Source organism: Xenopus laevis, chromosome 1L, assembly GCF_017654675.1.
Source record: "Xenopus laevis strain J_2021 chromosome 1L, Xenopus_laevis_v10.1, whole genome shotgun sequence".
In the NCBI taxonomy this organism is placed as follows: Eukaryota; Metazoa; Chordata; class Amphibia; order Anura; family Pipidae; genus Xenopus; species Xenopus laevis.
The window spans coordinates 208,371,018-208,396,977 of record NC_054371.1 but is presented as its reverse complement, the minus strand read 5'-3'; the positions used below and the strand labels follow the sequence as shown (position 1 = coordinate 208,396,977).

General features: G+C 39.8%; 1 protein-coding gene across 7 annotated transcripts in view; it reads right to left on the bottom strand.

Moving 5' to 3' along the window:
* il6st.L (interleukin 6 cytokine family signal transducer L homeolog) overlaps positions 1 to 25,960 on the bottom strand; it is a 66,258-nt gene that overhangs the window by 20,503 nt on the left and 19,795 nt on the right. For 2 of the 7 annotated variants that reach the window (XM_041581602.1, XM_041581638.1), the window contains exons 3-11: positions 21,592 to 21,888; positions 17,782 to 17,902; positions 11,583 to 11,726; positions 8,809 to 8,969; positions 6,420 to 6,571; positions 4,679 to 4,838; positions 4,190 to 4,272; positions 3,033 to 3,243; positions 1,938 to 2,120 (exon numbers count right to left, since the gene is read on the bottom strand). In XM_041581602.1, the coding sequence (XP_041437536.1) occupies positions 1,938 to 2,120; positions 3,033 to 3,243; positions 4,190 to 4,272; positions 4,679 to 4,838; positions 6,420 to 6,571; positions 8,809 to 8,969; positions 11,583 to 11,726; positions 17,782 to 17,902; positions 21,592 to 21,888 (1,512 nt within the window). 7 annotated transcript variants of the gene reach the window in all.

Sequence of the window (25,960 nt, the reverse complement as noted above, 5' to 3'; positions counted from 1 at the left end):
ACATTTCAATGGACCCTGAGAAACCTGAAGTTCTTACACCAGGAATGCTTTTGACTCAGAAAGCTTGTCCTATATCAGCACCACCTGGTGAGTTCACTTTGAAAGATCTTTACAAGTGTCAGTGGAAGCAAGTTCAGAACCTTGCTGATACTTTCTGGAAACGTTGGAAGCAAGAGTATTTGTCATCACTTCAAACAAGAAGGAAGTGGAAAGAGGAGAAACCAAATGTTCAAGAAGGACATGTTGTCTTGTTGAAAGACCCTCAAGCTAAACGCAATGAATGGCCAATGGGTCTTATTGTAAAAGCCATTCCCAGTGGTGATGGGAAAGTTCGCAAAGTGGAGGTTAAAGTCATTAACCACGGAGTTGCTAAAGTATATCTCCGACCTGTTTCAGATTTGATTGTCCTTTTTCATAGTAAAAAGTTATCGGATTGAATTTACAGTAATTCTTAGGTATATTATAGTGGCATATATTTACGCCAGGCGGGGAGTGTGCTGTCCATCACAGGACTATTGTGTTAAGACATCTAGTGGTCATTTGCGTAACTGCAGTTTAGCTCCTCTCATAAGGAACCATGAAGTGTCTTACACTTGTTAATAAAGTTTGTTAATAAAGTTTCACCCTCAGGCTGCAGGAGCCATCTTACCTCTCAGGAGTGTTCTAGGAAGTTCATCTGTCTTCCCTCCATACATATATGCTTGTAAGTCTGCATATTATTTGTTAGATTTATTGTGCATTGCATCACTGTATGTTCAATGTCAGTATTAGCTGTTCTTTCTCTGAAATGTGTTTATAAATGCCACATGCAATTGCATATTGTAATTTCAGTCTATTTGATTGTATTGCAGTTTTACAAAATAAACAACTCCACATGGAAGTATATTCAGTTTTACCTAAAGAACACAACCTCCTTCTGTCGAGTTATGTTCGCTAGCTGTCAGCTAATCGTTAGTAGGACAGCATAGCAGTAGTGGAGTAAAGGAATTCCCGTTTGTTCCTAAGCACCTGAATCATTATTAATATTATTTTGATTTCTTTCATGATTTAAGCTCTAGTAAAGCTACACCAGACACTAGCAAGGGAGTAGCTGTGGCACTTTGGAAAAACATGAGAAAAACTGGGAGCCGGAGCAGAAATCTGTTCATTTGTTTAGTCAGAAGTTAGTCTAAAGCTGCCTAACTTTTAGTATTTTATAGAATGGCCAATTGTAACCCACATTTCTATTGGTCTTCATTATATATTTTCTGTAGGTATTTTAATTATTAGCCTTTCTTCTGACTCTTTACAGCTTTCGAATATGGGTCACTGACCCCATCTAAAACACAAATGCCCTGTAAAACTACAAATGTATTGTTACTGCAATTTTTGTTATTTCTACTTTTGATTTCTCATCTTTTTATTCAAGTCCTCTCCTATTCATATTCCAGTCTCATGTTCAAATCCGTGCATGGTTACTAGGGTCCTTTGGATCCTAGCAAACAGATTGCTTAAAATTGCAAACTGGAGAGCTGATGGATAAAGCTACTCAGAAACCACAAATAATAAAAAATGAAAACCAATTGCAAATTGTCTCAGAATATCACTCTCTACATCGTACTAAACATTAACTCATAGGTGAACAATCCCTTAAACATCAACTCCTTGGCAAGGCCAAATGAGCAGATCTCTACCTGAGCTGGCTGCCCACATGCCGATCAGACTGGATCATACTGTGGGCCTATGGAAACCCATCAGATGAAGACAGCATTGACACATAAATGCGCTAGATTTCAATCAGGCAGCCAGCTTGGTCAGCAGTTTAAATATGCCCATGTATCGTCATCTTAAACACATTTTAATCCCATGAGGATCAAGATCACCAGCTCAGAGATAAGAACACCTAATGAAGTGCATTTCACTATTGAGCATTTACTATGTACTGTCCTCGGTCTTACCTCTCAAAAATGTACCATTTACATTGCGTGTCTCACGCTGCCAATCACTAATGCAGCCTTCTTGGGCATATTTATTGCACCACTCTATGATGTAGCCGTCCAACGATTTATTTGGAGGAGTCCACTCCACCCATAGCTTCTCCTCCTTGGGAAAGGTTTTAACTCTGAACTCCTGATCGAGCACTGGAAAACAAACATGAGACTCAAGTTAACGAACTGTCATGTCAGGAGCCTTGCAGCAGTGATATTGCAAAGGATTTTAGCTGAAAGATTTCACTTTTGACACATATTTTTATATATTTGGTTACAAAAAAAACTCCTCCCCACCAAAAAAAAAGTATAAATCCTTTACTAAAGAACAGACAAACGTGAAATACCCTCTGGGAAATTGTAGTGAGCTCTACTTTCACTAATTAAAGTGATACTTTCATGGAAAAAAAAATGTTTTCTAAATGAATCAGTTAATAGTGCTGCTCCAGCAGAATTCTGCTCTAAAATCCGTTTCTCAAAAGAGCAAACAGATTTATTTATACTTAATTTTGAAATCTGACATGGGGCTAGACATATTGTCAGTTTCCCAGATGCCCCCAGTCATGTGACTTGTGCTCTGATGAACTTCAGTCACTCTTTACTACTGCACTGCAAGCTGTGGTGATATCACTCCCCCACCAGCATCTTAACAACAGAACAATGGGAAGGTAACACGATAGCAGCTCCCTGACACAAGATAACATCTGCCTGGTAGATCCTAGAACAACTCTCAATAGTAAAATCCAGGTCCCACTGTGACACATTCAGTTACATTGAGTAGGAGAAACAACAGCCTGCCAGAAAGCAGTTCCATCCTAAAGTGCTGGCTCTTTCTGAAAGCACATGACCAGGAAAAATGACATGAGATGGCGCCTACACACAAATATTACAAATAAAACAATATACTTACTGGTTCAGAAAAGAAAATTTATATGGTAGAGTGAATTATTTGCAGTGTAAACCATGTAATTTAGAAATAAAAACCACATCATAAAAATCATGACAGAATCCCTTTAATAAATACGCGCATGTGAATCAACGTTTTGTACAATGTACAATACACACCTGGACAGTTACCAGAACGGGGGATATTTAATTTTGATGGAGGAGAAGCAAATCTGCCGTTGTAAGCCGTGACACTGACAGAATAGAGATCCTTTGATAATGTTTTCTTGTAGCTTGTTGTGGTCACATTGAAAGTCGTAGACTGTGATCCGCTCTGAAAGGTTACACCGTACAGCAAAATCTTGCCATTGGCTACAGAGTCACTTAAATTCTGAAGAGAAAGAAAAACAAATGACAAGTTTAAAGCTGTATATCAACCTGTGTTCTGACAAATGTCAGAGGGGCTGCCGTAAGATTATTTATTGGGCTGGTGATGGGTGTTTGGACCTCTGTGTAGTCAAAGTGAACTCATATTACATGAATACATATTTCCTACTTAAATTGATACAGACACACAATTAAATTAAAAGTGTTACGTGTCCTATGCGTATTTCTGTTTATACACAGCATTTTATTAAGAGCCACTATAAACCCAGATTTCAGCAGAATTTTACTCAGTACAGGGGAATAGCTATCCTAGATTTACTTTAGGTATCACTCGGTACAAGGGCAGCTGTCCCTTGGTATAAAAAGTACAAATCTTGCCAGACTAGATTTGTCTTTAAAAAGTAATTATTTTACAAGGTGCATGTGTATACAGTAAATCTGGTTTAACCTATGATCCATATATATCATGCTGGAGAAAGGAGACTTCCAAAGTAAAAAAAGATGGAGGTGGCGGAGCTGTATTAAACTGTACGCTGTGACAAGCTATTTACTATAAATGTATTATCTTGGTATTGTGCTGACTTGACAAAGGACAGGTTATGGAAGTCTTTAGCTAACCTAGTACTGCTGGGGTTCACGCATACAGATTGGTCTGATGGGGCTGCATGGATTTAAGATCGGGAATAATTTGTTCAGTATCCTTCATATATGGGCAGCTTCATCACCCATATGCCAAATGCACACAGGGTGATTTCATGGGAGAGGGAAAGATGCTCTGAATTAACTTTCATTTACTTTGAGTGTGAATTGGCTGCAACTGCCTGGTGCTGGCAAGTGACTGAATATATACTGCTCAAAATGGCTCCTTTTAATTGTTATGACATAAGAACACCAAGAAAAAAAAAATCATGGTGAGTGCTGTTGGGTGTCATAGATAAAGATAATTTTACCTTCCACATTATCATAACTTCTCTATTTCCATTAGCATCGGGGCTTTCAATTTTCTTCCATACATCTGGTCCTCTGGATGGTTCTAGTCAATGGAATGTAAAAGAAAACCCGATTAACAATAGCCAAACACATACAAAATGGTTATTCAGATGAAGTTACAGACATGCGCAGATAAATGATACAGTCGCCTATAGTGTGCTGTGGCCAACTATCATCTATATAACTAAAGTTGGTCTTATTCTCTGTTTTAACTGAAATCGTTCCTACTGTGCTCCTTTATTACACGTCATTTAACAAAACAAATCTCTAGCAAAACGTATATTCGAGTCATTGCTTCCAGAGACCTGAGAAAAGGCTGATCACTCACAAAGTAATTCATCTTATAAATATCCAGGATAAATCATATCAGGCAAGCGTAACTCCATTTTTAGGGGGCTGAATATGAGCCATCAGATTAGGGCTACCTGACCCACTGAGCTTTCACTTACGAGCTTCTGGGGTCACTTGTTTCTTTACTTCGCTCCAGTCGCTCCAAAATCCACGGCCATCTTCCTTTATGCAGCGTATTGAAACCTCATATTCTGTATAGGGCAGCAGGTCTTGCAAGGTGAATGAATCCCTGTGGGATGCAGTGTCTTCCTCTGGTACCTGAAATGTTGAAATACATATTAAAATACATATTCCTTTATGAACTTAACACAGTGGAACCCAGATTTAACGGCCCCAGATTTTATATTTTCCCAGAACGGACGCTGTTTAGTCACAGTCTCATTCAGGCAAGCTGTGTTTTTTCTTTCCTGGATTCAACCCCTGTTTTGATGCTGTCCCTTGTGAAACATGACATCAAGGCTTTTGCATTTTATCAGTTGTTCTACAGGTTTATTCCAATCCCTTTGTTTTGTTGCTCTTTAGCCATAATATCATGCTATTTTCAAAATGCATAGAGAGTGAGAGAGAAGAGCAGCGCACAACAGGGCAGTTAACTACATTTTTGCAGGAGATATAGATTATATATATATATATATATATATATATATATATATATATATATATATATATATATATATATATATATATATATATAATATCAAAACTGGGGGTTGTGGGAGCACTCTAAAGGCTTTAAAGTATATATATAAGTATAATAAATGCTATTGCATATGTACCCAAAACAGAGGTTATTTTGTTACAAAGTTATGATCATAAAATTGATAAGCCACCATACCACGTCAAGGTAAACCCCGAATGGCGGTCCCTAACTTGTTTTATATTTTATGTGCATTTAAGCATTACCTGTGATCAATGTCCGTTGAACGCTGTTTATTCACTGAGGGCTAAATCCTCCCCAGCCAGCAATCAGGCTATTAAAGGAGAGATATTCCCAAAACAAACGCCCAATTTTAAAAGCATAGGATCACCACTAGTTTAAAGGGGGGGTATGGGGTGCTACAACCACTGAAGCTATGCCACAGCTTCCAGCTACATATACAATATCAAAACAGGGTGGTTGTGGGAGCACTCTAAAGGCTTTAAAGTATATATATAAGTATAATAAAAGCATCAACATTTCGGTCCACGGGCCATTTTTTAAACAAGTATATGCATCTTGACAATGGTCCAAGACCGTGGACCGAAATGTTGATGCTTTTAACTTGCATGTAATATGCTTAATAAATCTTGAAAGAAAAAGAACCGGTGTGAGTGTTGCTATAGTATATATATATATATATATATATATATATATATATATATATATATATATATATATATATATATATATATGCGGTGGGTGATCAAAAAAGGGCTGAGGAACAGGTGTGCCCGTCTGCCGTATATCGCATAATATACCCCATAACTAAGCCTACCTCACAGTGTAGCCGCACTTACTGTCTGGAGCTCCCCCACAGTCCATATAAAATGCTGTTGACTGTAATATTTTCACAGTGGATATTATTGGTTTATTAGGATCATTGGTGGGCCAGAGGGACAGGTACTTGTGTAGAAAAGAACTAGAATGGAATACTGCACATGGGAAGTTACACTACAAAAAAGTTGTGCTCACCATCTTTAAACCATTAGGTGGGGGTGCAATGAGGCTGTGACTGCAAAATTCATACAGACAAGTACAAGCAAGTTACACTGCAAAACATACTACAATCATGGAGCCACTGTTGCTTAGGCTGCTGAGTAACCCAGCACATAAAAGAATCATACGGGAAAAAACTTTACCATCTCCCAATCCTGGTTTTTCACAGGCCGATATCGGATGTTGTATTTCAGTGTAAAAGCATTCAGCAACGGATTCCTCCACTTTATTTTTAGTGCATTTGGTAATTCCACGGCTGAGATCAGATCACTGACTTCAGGAGGATTAGGTTTGACTGAGAACAAAACAAACAAGATTCAAAGCGTCCTGCTCAGTGCAACAGTTTTTTGTTTCATATACATATATATATATATATATATATATATATATATATATATACACACACATATACATATATCAGGGTCAAATATTTATGTAAATATTCACGTAGACCCGCACTCCAAGGATGCATCCCATAAAGTGGGCCGAAACATTGGATACACAGATGTATGCAATAAAAATAACTTTAATCCATTGGAAATCTCTCAACCCCCTTCAATACAATATTGGCAAAAACTGATAAATAACTCTCTCTCAAACCAGAAATGGACCTATCTGGCTAGAGTTTGCCCCGGAAAATTTGAAGCCATTTGGGGTACCTGGCTAAATATTCAAACAGTTTTAAGTACATCTAAACTCATATAATGTATATGACAACATGTACCTCTATCTCACCTCCCCTCTCAACCCTCTCTCTTCTTTCTTCTCTGCTTTCTATTGGTTTTATAAATGTTTAAATTTAAAATAAAAACTTAAAAAAAAAAAACAATCACAAAAAACTTCAATCACATTGGACCCGGGTGCTTATACAAAAAAAAAAAAAATACAAGTAAAAGCAATACACTGGATCAATTAAACCTTCTTTTCTATAAGGAACAATCTTTTTTATGTGCCATTGCTTACACTTATATATATATTTTTTTTTTTAAATGCTATTTTAAATGATCTGCAGAAATTGAGGTATAATATGCAGCATAGAGACCAGATACTGCAGTTACATTCTCACACCCACATCAGATCTCTCTTGCCAGTTGGATTCACTAAAGCTCATGTATGTGTGCAACGCAACTGTACACTTGAGGGAGTATTTATTAACGCTAGAGACAAACATCACCAGTGACCTTGCCCCTCGCAACCAATGAGCAATTAGATTTGAGTAGTCCCCTACAAATTAGAAAACAAAAGCAAAGATCTGATTTGTTGATATGGGCAACATCATCGTTGATGTTTGTCTCCAATGTTAATAAATATGCAACAGAATGGAACAGTGTAACTTTTGTTGCGCCAAGGCTTGTGGCAATAGCATTAGCCTGGAACTCGCTTGGCACAACCCATTAATGAGACCCAGGAACTACTACCATGTCCATGTTGTCTGTAATTCCAGGGTTCCCTTGCAGGAAGTATGAATAGAGAGTACATTTTACAAATGGCGTCAGTGTGGGCTCAATTTTATAACCATTTTAATGCTTTGAACAGCCTATCCAGAAACCTCCGAATTACGGGATGGCCGTTTCCCATAGACTCCATTTTATCCAATTAATTAAAATTTTTAAAAATAGTTTTTTTTGTACTTTATCCCAACTAAGATATAATCAATCCTTAATGGAAAACAATATTGTTGGGTTTATTTAATGTAATTATTTTTAAGCACACTTAGGGGCAGATTTATCAAGGGTCGAATTTCGAAGTTAAAAATACTTCGAAATTCGACAATAAATTGAAATACTTCGACTTCAAATATTGAAGTCAAAGTTTTTGTCATCGAATTTGGGTATCCTGCGGTCGAAGTTAAATCGTTCCATCGAACGATTAAATTTTACTTCGACTTCCAAAAACTTAGAAAAATGCTCTAGAAGGTCCCCAAAGGCTTAGCACTTCGGCAGGTTTAATTTGGCGAAGTATTGAAGTCTACGTTTTTTTAAAGAGACGGTATTCAATTATCGAATGGTCGAATATTCAAACGATTTTACTTTGAGTCGAAGTCGTAGTATCCTATTCGATGGTCGAAGTATCCAAAAAATTAATTAGAATTTCTAATTTTTTTACTTTGAAAATTCCCTCAAATTCACTTCGACCCTTGATAAACCTGCCCCTTAAGGTATGGATATCCAAATTACAGAAAGATCAGTTAACTGGAAACTCCCAGGTCCCGAGCATTCTGGATAACTGGTCCCATACTTGTACTGTAACCCATAGCAACTAAGCAGAAATTACCTTTAAACAGCCTACTGCAGGTAAAATCAAGAAAGCACACCAGTGCCTGGTTTATATGGCTTAGCAATCTGTTAGTGAATGAGCACTAGTGTGTACATATCCTGTTCTGTGAAGACTAAAATCCTTCTCCAACGCAGCTGTTTTTGGGTACAGGGATAGGAACAGACTGTCCTTTCACTAAAGGTACATGCAATTTTAATCACATCTTTAGAATTCACATATCTGTGACTCTCTACTGCACAGTATTAGAACATTTACCTATATTGACAGGATCTACCGTTAGCGTGTCGGATTCTTGACTTCCAAGCTCATTTTTCACTTCCACTTGCAATGTAGTATCAACAAAGAACTGAAATTCTGGATAAAAGATTGAACACGAACGATTGGTTCCTTTGCAGTAATATTTCGGGAGGTTTGCCCTTTAAAGGAGGAAAAAAAAAAATGAAGGTAAATATAGTGCATCGGATGTTACAGTTTTCTGAGTGGGCTGGATGTGTGCAATTGCTTGTAGAACACAAGATGCATTTAGAGTAAAGTTTCAGCTATAATGCATATTACTGGTAAAGATATATTGCTGTATGTTGTAAGTTGCTCAGTGTTTGCTTCATAAACATTACCATCGTGTAAATAGAGTTGCTGTGTAGCACTGAGGCACAGGCTGAACAGCAGAAAACAGCAAAGTTCTGTAGAACACCATAATATTTTACAAAGCTATGTAACCTGAGCCTTCTCTCCTTTTGAATTGCTGCCCCACTGCTAAACCACAGCTTTCTAAAGGGGAACTATCGCAAAAAATGAAAATTTAATGTAAGCTTCATCACACTGAAATATGAAACTTTGTAAATACAATCAATTAAACATTCTGTACCCTTTCTGAAATAATCAAGTTTATCTTCACTATCCCTCTCTCATCATCGGTTTCTCTTCATTCTGTCTTCATGCAGCAGTTGGGTGTCAGATATTCATTTACAGATCCAATATATCTTATAGGGGAACTCCCTTTCCTACCAGATGTATTAGAGCTCACTCAAATAACTGATTCCAGTACAAACAAAATACAGTTAGGCCCATAAATCTTTGGACAGAGAACTTTTTTCTAATTTTGGTTCTGTACACAATGAATTTTAAATGAAACAACTCAGATGCAGTTGAACTGCAGACTTCAATTCAGTGGGTTGAATAAAAGATTTGCATAAAAATGTGAGGAACTAAAGCCTTTTTTTTAACACAATCACTTCATTTCAGGGGCTCAAATGCAATTGGACAAATTAAAAAACTGAAAGTAAAATGTTCATTTCTAATACTTGGTTGAAAACCCTTTGCTGGCAACGACAGCCTGAAGTCTTGAACTCATGGACATCACCAGATTCTGGGTTTCCTCCTGCTCTGCCAGGGCTTTAATGCAGTGGCTTTCAGTTGTTGTTTGTTTGTGGGCCTTTCTGTCCAAAGATTAGTCTTCAACAAGTGAAATGCAGCTCAATTGGGTTCAGATCAGGTGACTGACTTGGCCATTCAAGAATATTCCACTTCTTTGCTTTAATAAACTCCTGGGTTGCTTTGGCTGTATGTTTTGGGTCATTATGAAACGTCTCCCAATCAATTTGACTGCATTTAGCTGGATTTGAGCAGACAGTGTCTCTGAACACCTCTGAATTAATTCGGCTGCTTCTGTCCTGTGTCACATCATGGATAAACACTAGTGTCCCAGTGGCAGCCATGCACGCCCAAGCCTTCACACTGCCTCCCAAATGTTTTATAGATGATGTGGTATGCTTTGGATCATGAGCTGTTCCACCCCATCTCCATACTTTTTTCTTGCCATCATTCTGGTAGAAGTTGATCTTGGTTTCATCTGTCCAAAGAATGTTTTTCCAGAACGGTGCTGACTTTTTTTTTTTTTTTTTTTTAGCAAAGTCCAATGTAGCCTTTCTATTCTTGATGTTTATGAGTGGCTTGTACCTTGCAGTGCACCCTCTGTATTTACTCTCATGCAGTCTTCTCTTTATGGTAGACTTGGATATCGATACACCTACCTCCTGGAGATTGTTGTTCACTTGTTTGGCTGTTGTGAATGGGTTTCTCTTCACCATGGAAATGATTCTGCGATCATCCACCACTGTTGTCTTCCACAGATGTCCAGGTCTTTTTGCGTTGCTGAGTTCACCAGTGATTTCTTTCTTTTTTAGGATGTACCAAACTGTAGATTTTGCCACTCCTAATATTGTAGCAATTTCTCGGATGGGTTTTTTCTGTTTTTGCAGCTTAAGGATGTCTTGTTTCACCTGCATGGAGAGCTCCTTTGACCCCATGTTGTCTGTTCACAGCAAAATCTTCCACATACAAGCACCCCCCCCCCCTCAAATCAACTCCAGGGCTTTTATCTGCTTCATTGATAATGACCTAACTAAGGAATTGCCCACACCTGCCCGTGAAATAGCCTTTGAGTCAGTTGTCCAATTGTTTTTGAGCCCCCTAAAATGAAGTGATTGTGTTTAAAAAAAAAGTCTTTAGTTCCTAACATTTTTATGCAATCTTTTTCTTCAATCCATGAGACATGATGTCGTCTGGTGATTTTAATAGAGTGAGCTCTAATACATCATCTAGGTAAAAGGAGCCCCCCTATAAGATATATTGAATCTAACGGTCAATGAATATGGGACACCCAACTGCTGCATGAAGAGAGAGAATGATGAGAGACAGATGCTGAGAGAGGGATAATAAAGATAAAATTGATTATTTCAGAAATGATGCAGAATATTTAATTGATTGTATTTACAAATATTTCTTATTTCAGTATGCTGAAGCTTATATTACATTTTCGCTATAGTTCCACTTGAATTATTTATATAAACTATAATAGTGTTTCTGATGCAAACAGATCAGTTTAATATTTATTATATGTTAAACAACTTTAATTTTTTTGGTGTTACCGTTCCTTTAAGCCTTATAATGCCGACAGGTTTCCTCGGATGAGCATGCTGGAAAAAAATGATTTTCCCTGTTTTTCACTACGCTTTCGGAGACCACCTTACCTGAACATCTGGTCTCCTTCAGAATTTGTATACCCATGTTTGGGGAGAGTCCATTTCCTCCCTCTGGCCCTAGCAGCAGGCAAGCTCATAACCTTGTTTTGCACCAATTCAGAGCCCCTCTCCGCAGTCAGTGCCAAGGGCTTCCTACAGGAGCAGCAGATAAGACAAGCACTCACAGGAAAGGGAAAGGACAGCATATAGTAGAACACAGTATCTTCTATGCAAAGCTTAGATCTGTTAAAGCGAAGGGTTGCAGAAAGCAAGAAGAATGCAGTCACCTTAAGTGGAAAATAGACCGTTAGTAAATGGAGAAAAAAGTAGAGTTTAAAGAGAGAAAGTAATGCAGGATATCAGCAGATCTAGTTAGCAGTGAATAGACAGACATGGTTAGAAATGTCCAATACTGAGTGCAGTAAAATGCATGCTCTATGGACAAGCTGAGAGTATCCATGTTGGGAGAGTTTTATTCCAACCTCAAAGCAATGGTGAAGCAATTCCAGCCCCCCCCCCCCCCAAATAATGGGCACGTAAAGGCAAAAAAATAAGATCCCTTTTTCAATTTCTTTAATGAAAAAGAAACATATCTCCAATATATACCTTAATTAAAAAACGTGTACCGTTTTTATAAGAAACCCGAGTGTATGCAGTGAAATTCTCCCTTCATTTACTGCTGTGGATAGGAATTGTTAGACAGTCCCTAACTGCTCTGCAGGGAATTATCATACTTATGAACAGCAGGGGAAGCCTCCGCCTTAGTTCCCAGCCATGCAAAACTCAAGCAGCTTTGTTTGTTTCCCTGCAGAGCAGTCGGCGACAGAGTAAAGATTTGTATTGGATTTTATTTTTTACATCCCCTTTAATGTTTCATAGCCACAGACCCAGTGCACTCTGTATATTCTGATTATTAATCAGTCTTGCTGTATCAGCTTCTATGGCAGATATTATTTGACTTGTGCCGTTTTGATAATTTATGACGATCCCCAAGCTTAACCTCCCACCTGAAGCCCAGACCACACTGAGCATGTGCATGGTCTTGGTTTTGCAAAGATGTTTAACAAAGTTACAAGATGGTGACCCCCTGTGGCCAACTTTGAAAACATAAATCATTTGTTTGATTAGGCTTGTGGTGCAGTAATTTCATGTTTATGTTTAGTATTTGTGTTTGTGTTTAGTATACAAAACACAGCATTTCTAGCTTTATTCTTAGACTTTACTTCCCCTTTAAAGTGATACGGACACTAAAAATTTTACATTAAAAGTTACCTATAGGTCATGTTGATTGTTTTTGCTGATAGTTCTGCTTTTGTAAGTAATTATTACTTGAAGTTTCTAAACTGACTGTTTTGCCAACCTGTCTGTCCCTTCTCAGTCTGTCCCTTAATGCGCAAAACCTTCAGCTGCTGCTGCACTACAACTTCCAGCAGATACCCCCACCCAAAATTATTAAGCATGGAAAAGAAGGTCAAAACTCTTCCCTGTACTGTACTGTTCCAGTAGAGGCCTAACAGATATAACTATTTAGCAACAGAAAGTTTGTTGAATATGACCATCTTGTTTTTCTGTGATGAAACATGCCAAAATACTTTGATGCACGTGAATTTTGGAAAGAGGTAAATTGTCACTGTAACAAATGAAATCATTGCGGTTGCGAGCAGATAGCGCCACCTTGTGGATGTGCAATCTATACAGTATTGTATCTCTAAAAATACACAGTAGCAAAAGGTCCATGGGCATACTGAACAAGTGGGGCAAGCAGTGCAAAATGTTTGAAAAACATGGAATGTAGAGTTTAATGTAAGAAAAAGGACATGCACTGCAGTCACTAGGCCATATTCCAAGCAAAGCCATAAGACGTCACCATGGAGTTCTGTGACCATATACATCACACTAGAGTCCTGCAGCAGGTCGGGTACCTGTGGGTACCCTGCGGAATGGGGGTAGGATTTTCAGGTGCGGGTATCGATGCGGGTTGCGGGTCTCATCTAAATTTCTTATGTTAGATTTTCTATATTTTAGTCCTCTTAAAATTTTACAAAACTTTTTTCTGTCCCTGTCCACTTTTGATGATGTCACTTCCGGCTGCAGTAACATCACTTCCTGTTTGATGGTGGTCAGCAGGTAGCGGGTCAGGTTGCGGATAAGGAAGTTGTGCGTCCGGGTCGGGTAGCAGATCATAATGGGTAAATATGAGGGTTGCAGTTCGAGTCGTGGGCTGCAGGTTCGGGTCGGTCCGGGTATTAGAATTGGTTCCGCTCAGGACTCTACAGCACACCTTACACACTCCTTGAAATGAGTCTCTCCTAATTCCCAGCCATTCAACCACCATCATCTCTCCCCCGTTACATCCTCTGTCACCCTCCTGACATGTGTCGTTATCTACCCTACACTCTGGTTCCTTTTTGTTACATCCTATTCCATGTACAGATCAAACCAGCCTCTCTTACTGGTTCATTCACTATTATTCACAATGAACAATTTACACCCCATCATTCAGTCTTCCTCACAAACCTCACTGCCCGTGGTGTTGCCCCGGGACATGCAACAAGCCCACCCACCATCAGCTTCACACAAATATTTTGCTGCAATATCTCGAGCTTAGGACAGACAAGAAACATGTAACATCATGTAATTCTCATTAAGTACAGAGTTCCCAAGAATGTAAAACTGCCTGAATAAGCGACTGTACAACACAGGAACTAGAGACTCACAGGAAATGTCTTCTTTACACACTTCCCATCCACCCCTCTACAACTTCAGGACTGTACATTACACTTAAAGTGGTTATTCAACTTTAAATTACATTTTTAGTATGATGTAGAGAGTGATATTCTGAGGACATTTGCAATTGGTTTTCATTTTTTATTATTTGTGGTTTTTAAGTTATTTAGCAACTCTCCAGTAATTTCAGCCATGGTCCAAATTACCATAGCAAATATGCACTGATTTGAATAAGAGTCAGGAATATGAATAGGAGACGCCTGACTCAAAAGATGAGTAATAAACGAGGCAAAAGCAATAAATGTGTAGCCTTACAGAGCATTTGTTTTTTAGATGGGGTCAGTGACCCCCATTTGAAAGCTGGAGAGTCAGAAGAAGAAGGCAAATAATTCAAAAACTATAAAAAAGAAAAATAATGGCCAATTTAAAAGTTGCTTAGAATCAGCCAATCTATAACAAACTGAAAGTGAACTTAGCTCCAGATCAGCAGAGAGAGCAGAGCTTCACCCTACCCTTCTGCAGCCTTCAGAATTGATGTACAGCTATGGGACCTGTTACCCAGAATAATCGGAACCTGGGGTTTTCAGGAATTTGGATCGCCATACTTTGTCTACCTAAAAATAATTTAAACATTAAATAAACCCAATAGGATTGTTTTGTCTCTCTAATATCTCATATCTCATATCCCATAACTAAGTGAGTTAATGAATTATTAACAGTGACTCTGGGCTCAGGGCAGTGTACTCTATAAACACAGATGGCAAAACAATGGCTATCCTGTTGTAAAAGGCGATTGCCTTCATATCTATCTCCTAACACTGTTGTATAAATGAGGAACAGCTATCATGGACAAAGAGAGGAGTCCATAGACCCGGCCTCGGGTGAGGAAACAACCAAGGCAATGAATGGCTTGGGAGGATCCCAACAACAAAGGATGAAAGGATATGCGTTTACACCCTCAAGGTGTCGGAACAGGTTTCAGACCTTGGGAACAAATGTCAGATATGGAAGTCACTGTCTGTGCAACACTGCCACCCACAGGACATCTTAAACATCATTAGTTGATCTACACTGCCATCTACTGGACACTACTAACTTAGAGGTTTCCATGGCTCATCATATGACATTGACTTGATTGGCTGGGACTGTCTTTTGGGTGTGGCTATCCTGGGAAAAGTGTAGTATGCTTGTTTGAATGGTCTTCCTTATCCTATATAATAAAGTTTAAGTGTCTCTGCGTCCAGTCCCTGTGTCCGTGGGATTGCACTACTGCGCATGTGCCCCACGGACCGTCTCTGGCGACATATGTTCTAGCGCCCGTTAATTTAACGGGCTTAATGTCTAGTGTGTATATAAAGAGCATTGTAAATACCTTGTTAGTTAGGTCACTTTCCACTCCCTTCCATTGCATCTTTCCCTATCCCTTTCTACCTCCCTCCATGTTAAGGTGGCCATAGACTCAAAGATCCGCTCATTTGGCGACATTGCCAAACGAGCGGATCTTTCCCCGATATGCCACTAAACTGCGTGGCTATATCGGGGGTAATTCGAGCGTTCGGGCGTATGGCCGAACGATCGAATTACGATGCGCCAAGCGGCTCCGACGGGTCGGTCGGGTAAAAATCCAACCTTCCCGATCGATATCGTGGCCAGATATCGATCGGGAAGACCCGTCAGAAGCCCCCATACACCGGCAGATAAGCTGTCAAATCGGTCCAAATGACCGATATCGGCAGCTTTATCTGCCCGTGTATGGCCACCTTTAGTTAGTTCCCTTTTTATGTTATACCGTTTAGCGCTTTTGTAAATAAATACCACTTATTTAAAGATCAGTCTGTCTCAAGTCATTAGCCTGGCACCCCAAAATAGAGCAGATCTAACAGTCTCCAATAAGGATCAATTATATCTTCTTTGGAATCAAGTACAAAGTACTGTTTTATTATAACAGATAAAAAAAAGATAAAAAATTATTTTATTATAATGGGGTCTATGGGCGACGGCCTTGCCATAATTCGGAGCTTACTGGATAACAGGTTACCGGATTCTATACTATAGCAGCATAATAACATTTGCCCTCCAAATTTGAACTTACTGTACAACACGGACTATAATTTTTTGTTAGTGAGGTGACATCACTCTCAAAACGAAATAATTTCCCCAATTCAAATTTAGAAGGGGAATAGGAAGTTAGAGGACAACTAATATAAAGGTTTATTTTTCCAATAATGAGCTGTTTAAAAAATATAACTGTGCAGAATATATACGCAGACCCCTTCTGCCTTCCAGGTTCCCAGCTGGTCTCTATGTTGCCCTGGTCTGCAGGTCTTAGTTAGGTATGTGCCGATCTGGGTTTGCAGTTGGTCTCATTAGAGACAGGGCAACATAGAGAAAAGTCACTTAACCCACAGAGCAAATTAAAAGATAGAGCTGGATCTGCAAATTAAAGGGGTTGTCCACCTTTGAGTTAACTTTCAGTAAGATGTAGAGAGTGATATTCAGAGACAATTTTTAATTGGTTTTAATTTTCTGTTATTTCTGGTTTTTGACTTATTTCGCCTTTTTAATCAGCAGCTCTCCAGTTTGCAATTTCAGCAAACCCTAGAAACCATGCATTGATTTGAATAAGAGACTGGAATATGAATAGGAGAGGGCCTGGATATTAAGAGTATTATTAGGGAAAGGCTAAAAGTAAGCTTTATCAGAAAGGTCTATATAAATACAACAGTAAACCTTCAAAGTAATGCTGCTCTGAGTTCTCTGTCAAAAGAAACACTGCATTTCTTTCCTTCTATTGTGTACTCATGGGCTTCTGTATCAGACTTCCTGTTTTCAGCATAAACATCCAGGGCAGGGCTTGAGCATGCTCAGTTTGCTCCTCTCTCCCTCCCGTATGCCTCCTCCCCTCCCTGCTGTAATTGAGCCTAGATTGAGTAGGGAAGAGACTCAGGTGGGAAGTAATGTCACACCGAGCTAACATCGCAGCTGCTATCCTAAACAAACAGAGCTTCTAGAGCCGTTTACTCGGGTATGGTAAAGCATTCTGCAGAATAAATATAGCTTGCACTATTGTGGCTAACCTATTTGACAATAAATTTGTAACCTTACAGAGCATTTGTTTTTAGATGGGGTCAGTGACCCCAATTTGAAAGCTTGAAAGAGTCAGAAGAAGGCAGATAATTCAAAAAATATAAAAAAATAAATAATGAAGACCAACTGAAAAGTTGCTTAGAATTGGTCACTGCATAACAAACTAAAAGTTGACTTAAAGATGAACCACCCCTTTAAGGAAGTGAATAGGGCATAGATTTGTCTGAATAGATCAATAAAACATAGTGCATCCCCTCCTGAAAACTACAAAGGGGTATATGAAGTTGTTCATTGCATGGAACCGCTTGGCAACTTATACTAATATCCTTATAATATACTGTAGTATATACGGCATTATTCACTACAATTTTTTTGCCAGTAAAAGTAACTTTACCATTTGTGTGACAGAGTGTAATTTGTGATGAGATCTGTAGGCCTTCCAGGGTCCCAAGTGCAGGTCAGGTTGTCTTGGTTATACACAATGCAGGTCAGGTTTGTGGGCTTATCTGGAGGCACTGGAAAGATACACAACATGGTGTCAGCACTATTACAATACATTTACACAACTGTAATAAGGACAGGTGGGATTCTCCGCTATCTAATGGTGGCCATACATTATTCCCAGATATGCCCACCAACGGCAGGGTCGACATTAGGTTAATATGATCTGTCAGCCCTAGGGCCAAAGAATTGAATTATAACGATGGCAATGGACAGTATCAACTAGCCGATGCGTTCCTCAATAGCAGGAAAATTCTAATCAGTCCGATCAATATCTGGCTGATTTTTGGTTAGATATCGATCAAAGAGACCTGTCGGAAGCCCCCATACACAGGCAGATAAACTGACGAATTGGTCTAAAGCAGGGGTCCCCAACCTTTTTTGGCGGGGGACCAGAAAATAGCCAAGGACTGGGGGGGTCAAGAGGGGTTGGGGAGGAAGTCAGGGAGGGAGGGTCGGGGAGTCGACGTCCAATTCAGTGCGCTGGCGTAAAATTTGGCGTGCCGTGTTAATTGTTCGGCGGCCCAGTTCAGGACTGTCCGCGGCCCGGCAGTTGGGGACCCCCTGGTCTAAAGGACTGATATCAGCAACTTTAATCTACCTGTATAGCCACCTTTAGAGTAAAACCCATTTCCCTCCTTTTGGTGGAGGTATAGATGATCTATGGTCATACACCTATACATGGAAAGGATATGTCATTTATTTAGCTATTTGAGATATATCTTGAACCTTCATGAGGGCATTACCACCCAATAAGCAGTAACATGTACAACCTGATATGAGCCAAGTGATTGCTAGCCAACTGTACTCCTGCTTTCTTTCTATTGACTGCTGCAAAGAAAACTATTTAAACGATACGGCAAGACTCAGGAAGCACTTAAAGGAAAACTATACCCCCGTACAATGTAGTTCTTTTATTGCATAAAGCTCATATGTAAAACCCTACTTCATGTAAATAAACCATTTTCATAATAATATACTTTTCTAGTAGTATGTGCCATTGGGTAATCATACATAGAAAATTGTCATTTTAAAAAATAAGGGCCGCCCCCTGGGATCATAGGATACATGGTGCACACAAACAAACCATGCTTGTTAGGTCACATGAGCCAATTAACAGACAGAGTTGTGTCTTTTGCTTCCACATTTCTTCCTGTTACAGTTAGAGCTGCAGTATTTCTGGTCAGGTGATCTCTGAGGCAGCACACAGACCATCACAAAATGGGGGTTCAAGGCAAGAGATGTAAAAGGGCAAGATTTACTTAAATATATACCAGTTTGGTAAGATTATTTAATATGTCACTTATTTTAAAATAAACAGCTGCTTATTTACAGTTGCGTATAGTTTTCCTTTAAACTTAAAGGATAAGTAAATATTTTAAAATAAGTAATTGTAAAATTGATGAGGGTGCTATTCTATGCACTTTCACAATGATTTGTTTTGTTTTGTTTTTTTTATTGCAAAAAAGATTTGAGAAAGGTTCCTAATTTTTTTCCTAACATCAGAGCAGCCTCTTTCTTTCTCCTGACAACTTCCTTGACTACTTGGTGGTCAGAATGATGGGAAACAGGTGGCGCTGTTGTAACAAAATTAATTCATATTAACAGAAAAAGTATCCCTTAATAAATTGGAATTAAAAAATTAAATAAATAATGGATGTACATTTCAAAAGTTAGGCACACCACGTGATTATATTTACTTAGCTGATACTCCTGACTGGTGCTCCAATCAGCAGAAATCTGCACAGGTCTGGGGTTCTTACAGCGATCGCCACAAAGCGCTCGTCTTCCTGCTTCTCCTTTCCTCTTGCAGTTGAGTGAAAAGACGAACTTTAACGAAAAAGATTTCACTCTACTATACATGTGTCTGCCCCAGGAAATTTGAAGGGCAAAGAAGCAGGAAGACGATCGCTCTGTGGTGCTCACTGGATGAATCCTGGGTCAGTGCAGTTTTCTGTTGATTGGAGCACCGGGCCGGGGGGGTCTTGTAAGTAAATATAATACACAAAAGCCATGAATATCTTGTAAATTATATCCTTATAAACGGTGAGTAGTGATGTCATCAGTTATAAACGGTGAGTAGTGATGTAATTTCTGTTACATGACTCACTAAAATTAGTGTATTATAATAAATAAAGTACCCCCAGTTGTAAAATATGAGGATATTAGAAGTTACCTCGGAGTTCCATGACCTGTATAAAAACACTCGGCCTTCGGCCTCGTGTTTTTATATGGTCATGAAACTCCTCGGTAACTTATAATATCCTTATATTTTACAAGAGGGGGTACTTTATTCACTATATAATCACTTGGGGGTGCCTAACTTTTGGCACCCCCAAAGTTAAATGGATTTCCCTCTGTTAAAGGGACAGGAAGCATTATCAAGCCAAGCACAGGGCTGCAATGCAATGACCTCCACCCACTATTGTGGTATCAATGCATTTTTTTTGCAATGTAACATCTTAAAGGAACGGTAACACCAAAAAATGTAAGTGTTTTAAAGGAATGAGGGTGTAATGTATTGTTGCCCTGCACTGGTAAAACTGGTGTGTTTGTTCAGAAACATTACTATAGTTAACATAAAATTGCTGCTGTGTAGCCATGGGGGCAGCCATCAAGCACAGGATACACAGTAGATAACAGATAAGTTCTGGGGAATCCCATTGTAGAGTCCTGCAGTGGGTCAGGTACCCGCAGGTTTTTTCTGATCAAGCCTACTTCTAATGATGTCACTTCCGGTTTACAATGACAGCACTTCCTGTTTCCTGTTGGACATCGGGTCCGATCAGGTTGCGGATAAGGTACTTGTGGGTCGGGATGGGTAGCGGGTCCAAGCTGGTAAGTATGCGCAGGGCCGGATTTACTGCTGTTCGTTACCCCTGTCCCCCTCCCCTTTATTCGTGCAGATTTTCATCGGGACCGGAGCAACGGGGATTTGCGGACAGGAAATTTAAAATACTATTGTATCTCATGTGGATCCCCAGTGTTTTTGAACCAATGTGGGTGTGGTTGGGCAGCATGCCGCCCCCTAAAATCCTGCTGCCCTAGGCCCGGGCCTTGGTGGCCTTTCCACAAATCCGGGCCCGAGTATGCAGGTCGGGTTTAACAAATTGGTTCCGTGCAGGACTCTATCCCATTGTATACCACAGAGATTATCTGTTATCTGCTGTGTATCCTGTGCCTTTTCTTCTTTTTCAGCTTTGAATGGCTGCCCCCATGCCTACACAGCAGCTTGGTTATATAAACTATAGTAGTGTTTCTGAAGCAAATACACAGCTTTTACCAGTGTAGGGTAACAGTACCTTATATTTGCATTAATTTAAAACACTTTCATTTTTTGGGGTTACTGTTCCTTTAGAATGTGGTGTTCTTTTCTGATCACTGACCGGTAAGTGGCACTGGAGCTTTACTGTGTTCATTCATCCTTCCCAGTGCTCCAAATATCATTTACATGAATCAACCTGCAAGATGAGGCAACACGATGTGTATGGTTAATGCAGAGGGCATGCAGGATAGCAGCTCCGACATGAGGCTGCCACAGGATTGTATTTAAACAGATATAGTACTGATGGCTGTAGGAAGCAATATGGCAGCCCCCCACTGTGCCTTAAGTCAAATTAAAATAGTGCTTAAATTTGCCTTCACTTGCTCATTAAATAACACATAAGTGGACATGATGGAAAAATAAATATAGCGTACTTACAGCCCAACGTAAAGAAAATTCCATGCAGTGTATTTGGAACATGTCCAGATGCCAAGACATTACAGGTCAGAGGACTGCTCAGCGTGGTCAGGTTCTCAAAGGTCACACTTGAAGCTGTACGGTTTAAGAGCGTGTACTGCGTTTCTGGTACCTTAACACCTCTAACATTCCAATATACTCTCTGGGCATCTTCTCCGAGACAAGTCTCATTAATGACACAGATCGCTGTGAATGGCCTTTCGCGATGCACAACACCGGAGTCCGGAAATATGCGACCACATACATTTACTAGTTCAGCTACAACAAAGAAAGAATAATGGATTTAAAATGGCACTAGAACAAATTTTATTCAACAACATGAGCTCAATAAATAGGGCTTGTGCTGAACATACTTTGTGCCTATTCCTTTAAGAACCACACTTTTTTGTTATTTTCACAAGAAGAAAACCAAACCAGTTTCATTTTCCAAATTCCTGTCAGAAATAAACCATTGGTTCTGCCAAACAAAGGAAAGCTGATAAAACAAATTGACAATCCACAGATAAACCCCCTATTTAAAGGCTGCAGCTGCGCAATAGAGCAGACATTTTGGACATATCAAGCCATTAAACCTGCCCGTGTTTCTAGATGTTAAGTAAATGGAGCAATATGGTTGGGGATTACCTCTGATGGTTTACCAGACGTGAAAGCCTCATGGCTAAAATACAGATTAATGGAGGGCACTCCAAACACGACTACAAAGGAGTTTATTACCACTGCTCTTAAATAGAATGTAAGCGAGGTGCAATTAGCACAAAGGGTACACCCACAGTACGTACCCAAAAACTCAAATAGAAAATGTATTGAGCATGCACACTCAAACGAAAAATTTTTACAGACAACTGGAGGTATGAGAAAAAAATTCTTTATATTTCAAATAGTAAAACATACATCAAAAACATTTTTTGCCATTCAGTATAATACATATACACCAGTATAAGCAAAGATATACATACCACCCAGCAAAGTATTTCAAAGCAAATAGGGAAACACCACAAGAAATGGATACACTTGCCAAGGATGAGAATGCCCTTGGCAAGTGTATCCATTTCTTGTGGTGTTTCCCCAAAGTTGTACTGTGGATAGTGGTCAGTTTGGGGATGGATGGTCTTGAAAACTTCACCAGGCAACACAATATATGTGTCAGTGCATGAAGCATTAGCAGATGAGGGAGTAGAGAAAAGTCACAGCTCCAGTGGTATTGCTGAATGGCAGAGAGATCTGCCTGAATATTCCAAAGTTAATAGAGTTTCAAAGAACTGAATTCCAGTAAGAATCCAAAGTTACTCCCCTGGGGTCACTGAAACAGGGCTGGCCGCCATAAGGGGGGACAAGTGTCCCAGGCCCGGGCCTGAAGGGGGGCCCGGCAGTGCTGCACTTTAAAAGAGCCGGGCCCCCCTTGACAGCGCCGAAGCCGTGTGGCCATTTGCGAAGTTCCAAACAGCCGAAATGCAGAAGTGCTGAAAAGCCGAACAGCCGAAGTCCCGAAGCGGCGAAAAGACCCGAAGTCACGAAGACAGCCGAAGCCCCACAGTGGCGAAAAGACCCAAAGCCGCGAAAATAGCCGAAGTCCCGAAGTGGCGAAAAGACCTGAAGTCACGAAAACAGCCGAAGCCAAAGTCCCGAAGTGGAGAAAAGACCCGAAGCCACGAAAACAGCCGAAGTCCCGAAAAGACCCGAAGTCATGAAAACAGCCAAAGTGGCGAAAAGACCCGAAGCCACGAAAACAGCCAAAGTCCCGAAGTGGAAAAAGACTCCAAGCCTTATAAACAGACTAAATTGAAGTCCTGAAGTGGCGAAAAGACCCGAAGTCACGAAAGGAGGCAAAGTTGAAGTCCTAAAACCATGAGTTCAATTCCTCTGAACACCAATTTGTGGCCACCAATGTGCTATTTTAATATTCTATAGGCCCCTGCCACCAATGTTTTTTTTTAAAAAAATGTTTTTTGGGGCACCAATTTTTTTTTTAACTTGTAAGGGGGGCCCTTGCGCCAATGTTTTTTTAAAAAAAATTTCTTTAGGGCCCCAAATTGTATTTACTTGTAAGCAGGGCCCTGGCACCAATGCTTTTTTTAAAAAACTTTTATGGGGGCCCTGGCGCCAAAGTTTTTTTGTTTTTTTTTGTAATATTTTTTGGGGCCCCAATTTTTTTTAACTTGTAAGGGGGGCCCTGGCGCCAATGTTTTTTAAAAAAATATTCTTTAGGGCCCGAATTTTTTTTTTAAACTTGTAAGGGGGGCCCTGGCACCAATGCTTTTTTTTATTTTAAACAAACTTTTATGGAGGGCCCTGGCACCAATGTTTTTTTTTTTACTTATAAGGGGGCCCTGACCATCAATCGCTTTTTATAACTTGTGGGTGGGGGGGGGTTACTTTTTTAGTGCTGTGTGGTCTTTTAACTGTGATGTGGAGTGGGCAGGATCCGGGGTGGGCCCGAAAATGCTGCACTGAAATGCTATAGAAAGAGAAGTGACCCTAAAAGAACTGGAAATAAAGGGCAGGATAAAAGTTTTAGTACAAAGGAGTGATCTACTGATGAGCTACTTGGCACTCTGTGGTTAATTAGAATCAACTAGACCTCAATACCCTTTAATAAAAGAATGTATACATCAGGGTGCGGATACACACCAGCATTTCCTCGACTTGTGGGTTATTTCCAGGTATTGAAGTAGCACAAGTCATAACACGAAAGTGATGGGAAATCCTGCCACTAAACACAAGATAACCCAGGAATTACTGGAAGCACTCTCCTCGAGGAGAAACTCGTCTCACAATTTAAGATTGAATTGAGAAACATCAGTCTGACAAATAAACTGCACAGCAACAAATGAAATCGAGTGCACTATATGAGCTATGGAACACTAGGAGGTTTGATTGGCCCAAAAAGTAGTGGTGAAGGAGCATCAGTAAGGCCCTTTATCTGTCTTAGACTATGTGCAGCCTGCTACTATAGAAAGTAGAGGAACTTTAAGGGGCCGATTCACAAAGGTTCGAATATCGAGGGTTAATTAACCCTCGATATTCGACTGGGAATTAAAATCCTTCGACTTCGATTATCGAAGTCGAAGGATTTTAGCGCAAATAGTGCGATCGAACAATCGAAGGATTATTCCTTCGATCGAACGATTCGAAGGATTTAAATCCAACGATCGAAGGAACATCCTTCGATCAAAAAAAACTTAGGAAAGCCTATGGGGACCTTCCCCATAGGCTAACATTGAGTTCAGTAGCTTTTACATGGCGAACTAGGGGGTCAAAGTTTTTTCTTAAAGAGACAGTACTTCGACTATCGAACGGTCAAATAGTCGAACGATTTTAAGTTCGAATCCTTCAATTCGAAGTCGTAGTCGAAGGTCGTAGTAGCCCATTCGATGGTCGAAGTAGCCCAAAAAACACTTCGAAAATTCGAAGTTTCTTTACTTCGAATCCTTCACTCGAAGTTAGTGAATCGGCCCCTTAGTCTCAGAATCCATCACTTTACATTGGAACCCCTGTAAACCCTCAAAGTAATGCTGCTCTGAGTCCTCCGTCAAAAGAAAAACAACATTTCTTTCCTTCTATTGTGTACACATGGGCTTCTGTATCAGACTTCCTGCCTTTAGCTTAAACCTCCAGGGCTAGCATGCTCAGTTTGCTCCTCTCCCTCCTCCCTGCTGTAATCTGAGCTCAGAGCTATGAGAGAGCAGGGAGAGACTCAGGCAGGAAGTGATGTCACACCAAGCTAATATGGCAGCTGCTATCCTAAACAAACAGAGAGAGCTTCTAGAGCCGTTTACTCAGGTACAGTAAAGCATTCTGCAGAATAAATATAGTGTTATAGCTTTCACTATTGTGGCTAATCTATTGGCAATAAACTGCTTCGGTAGTTTTCCTTCTCCATTAAAGGTGAACCACCCCTTTAGAAGCGTGCTATTTGATTCTATGTTGCATGAGCAGATATCTTAAAAATATGTTTAAAATGGCTACTGAAAGCTAACTTTGAAGTGCAAGTAGGTTGACACTTATTCCGTGCCCTGGATATCCTTGGTACTAAGGCTTAATAGCAGTGTGTACACATAAAGAAACCTTGTTACAAGCTAAGGGTGCCCCTGGCCCAACACTGAACCCTTATGGAAAGCTTGAGCAGAAAAAAAATCCAAGCGCTACTGCATTAAGCTGGCTCTTTAGAGCTCCTATTAACCAAAGATCACTTGTTTGACAAAATAAAGGAATTTTGTACTCACCGAAAAATCCTTTTCTAGTAGGCCCGAACTGTCAGTGCAGACGTTGTGGGTTATGTTATCCTTCACCTCTGGAGGCAGGACAGAAACTGTTAACTCATGGCCCCTCC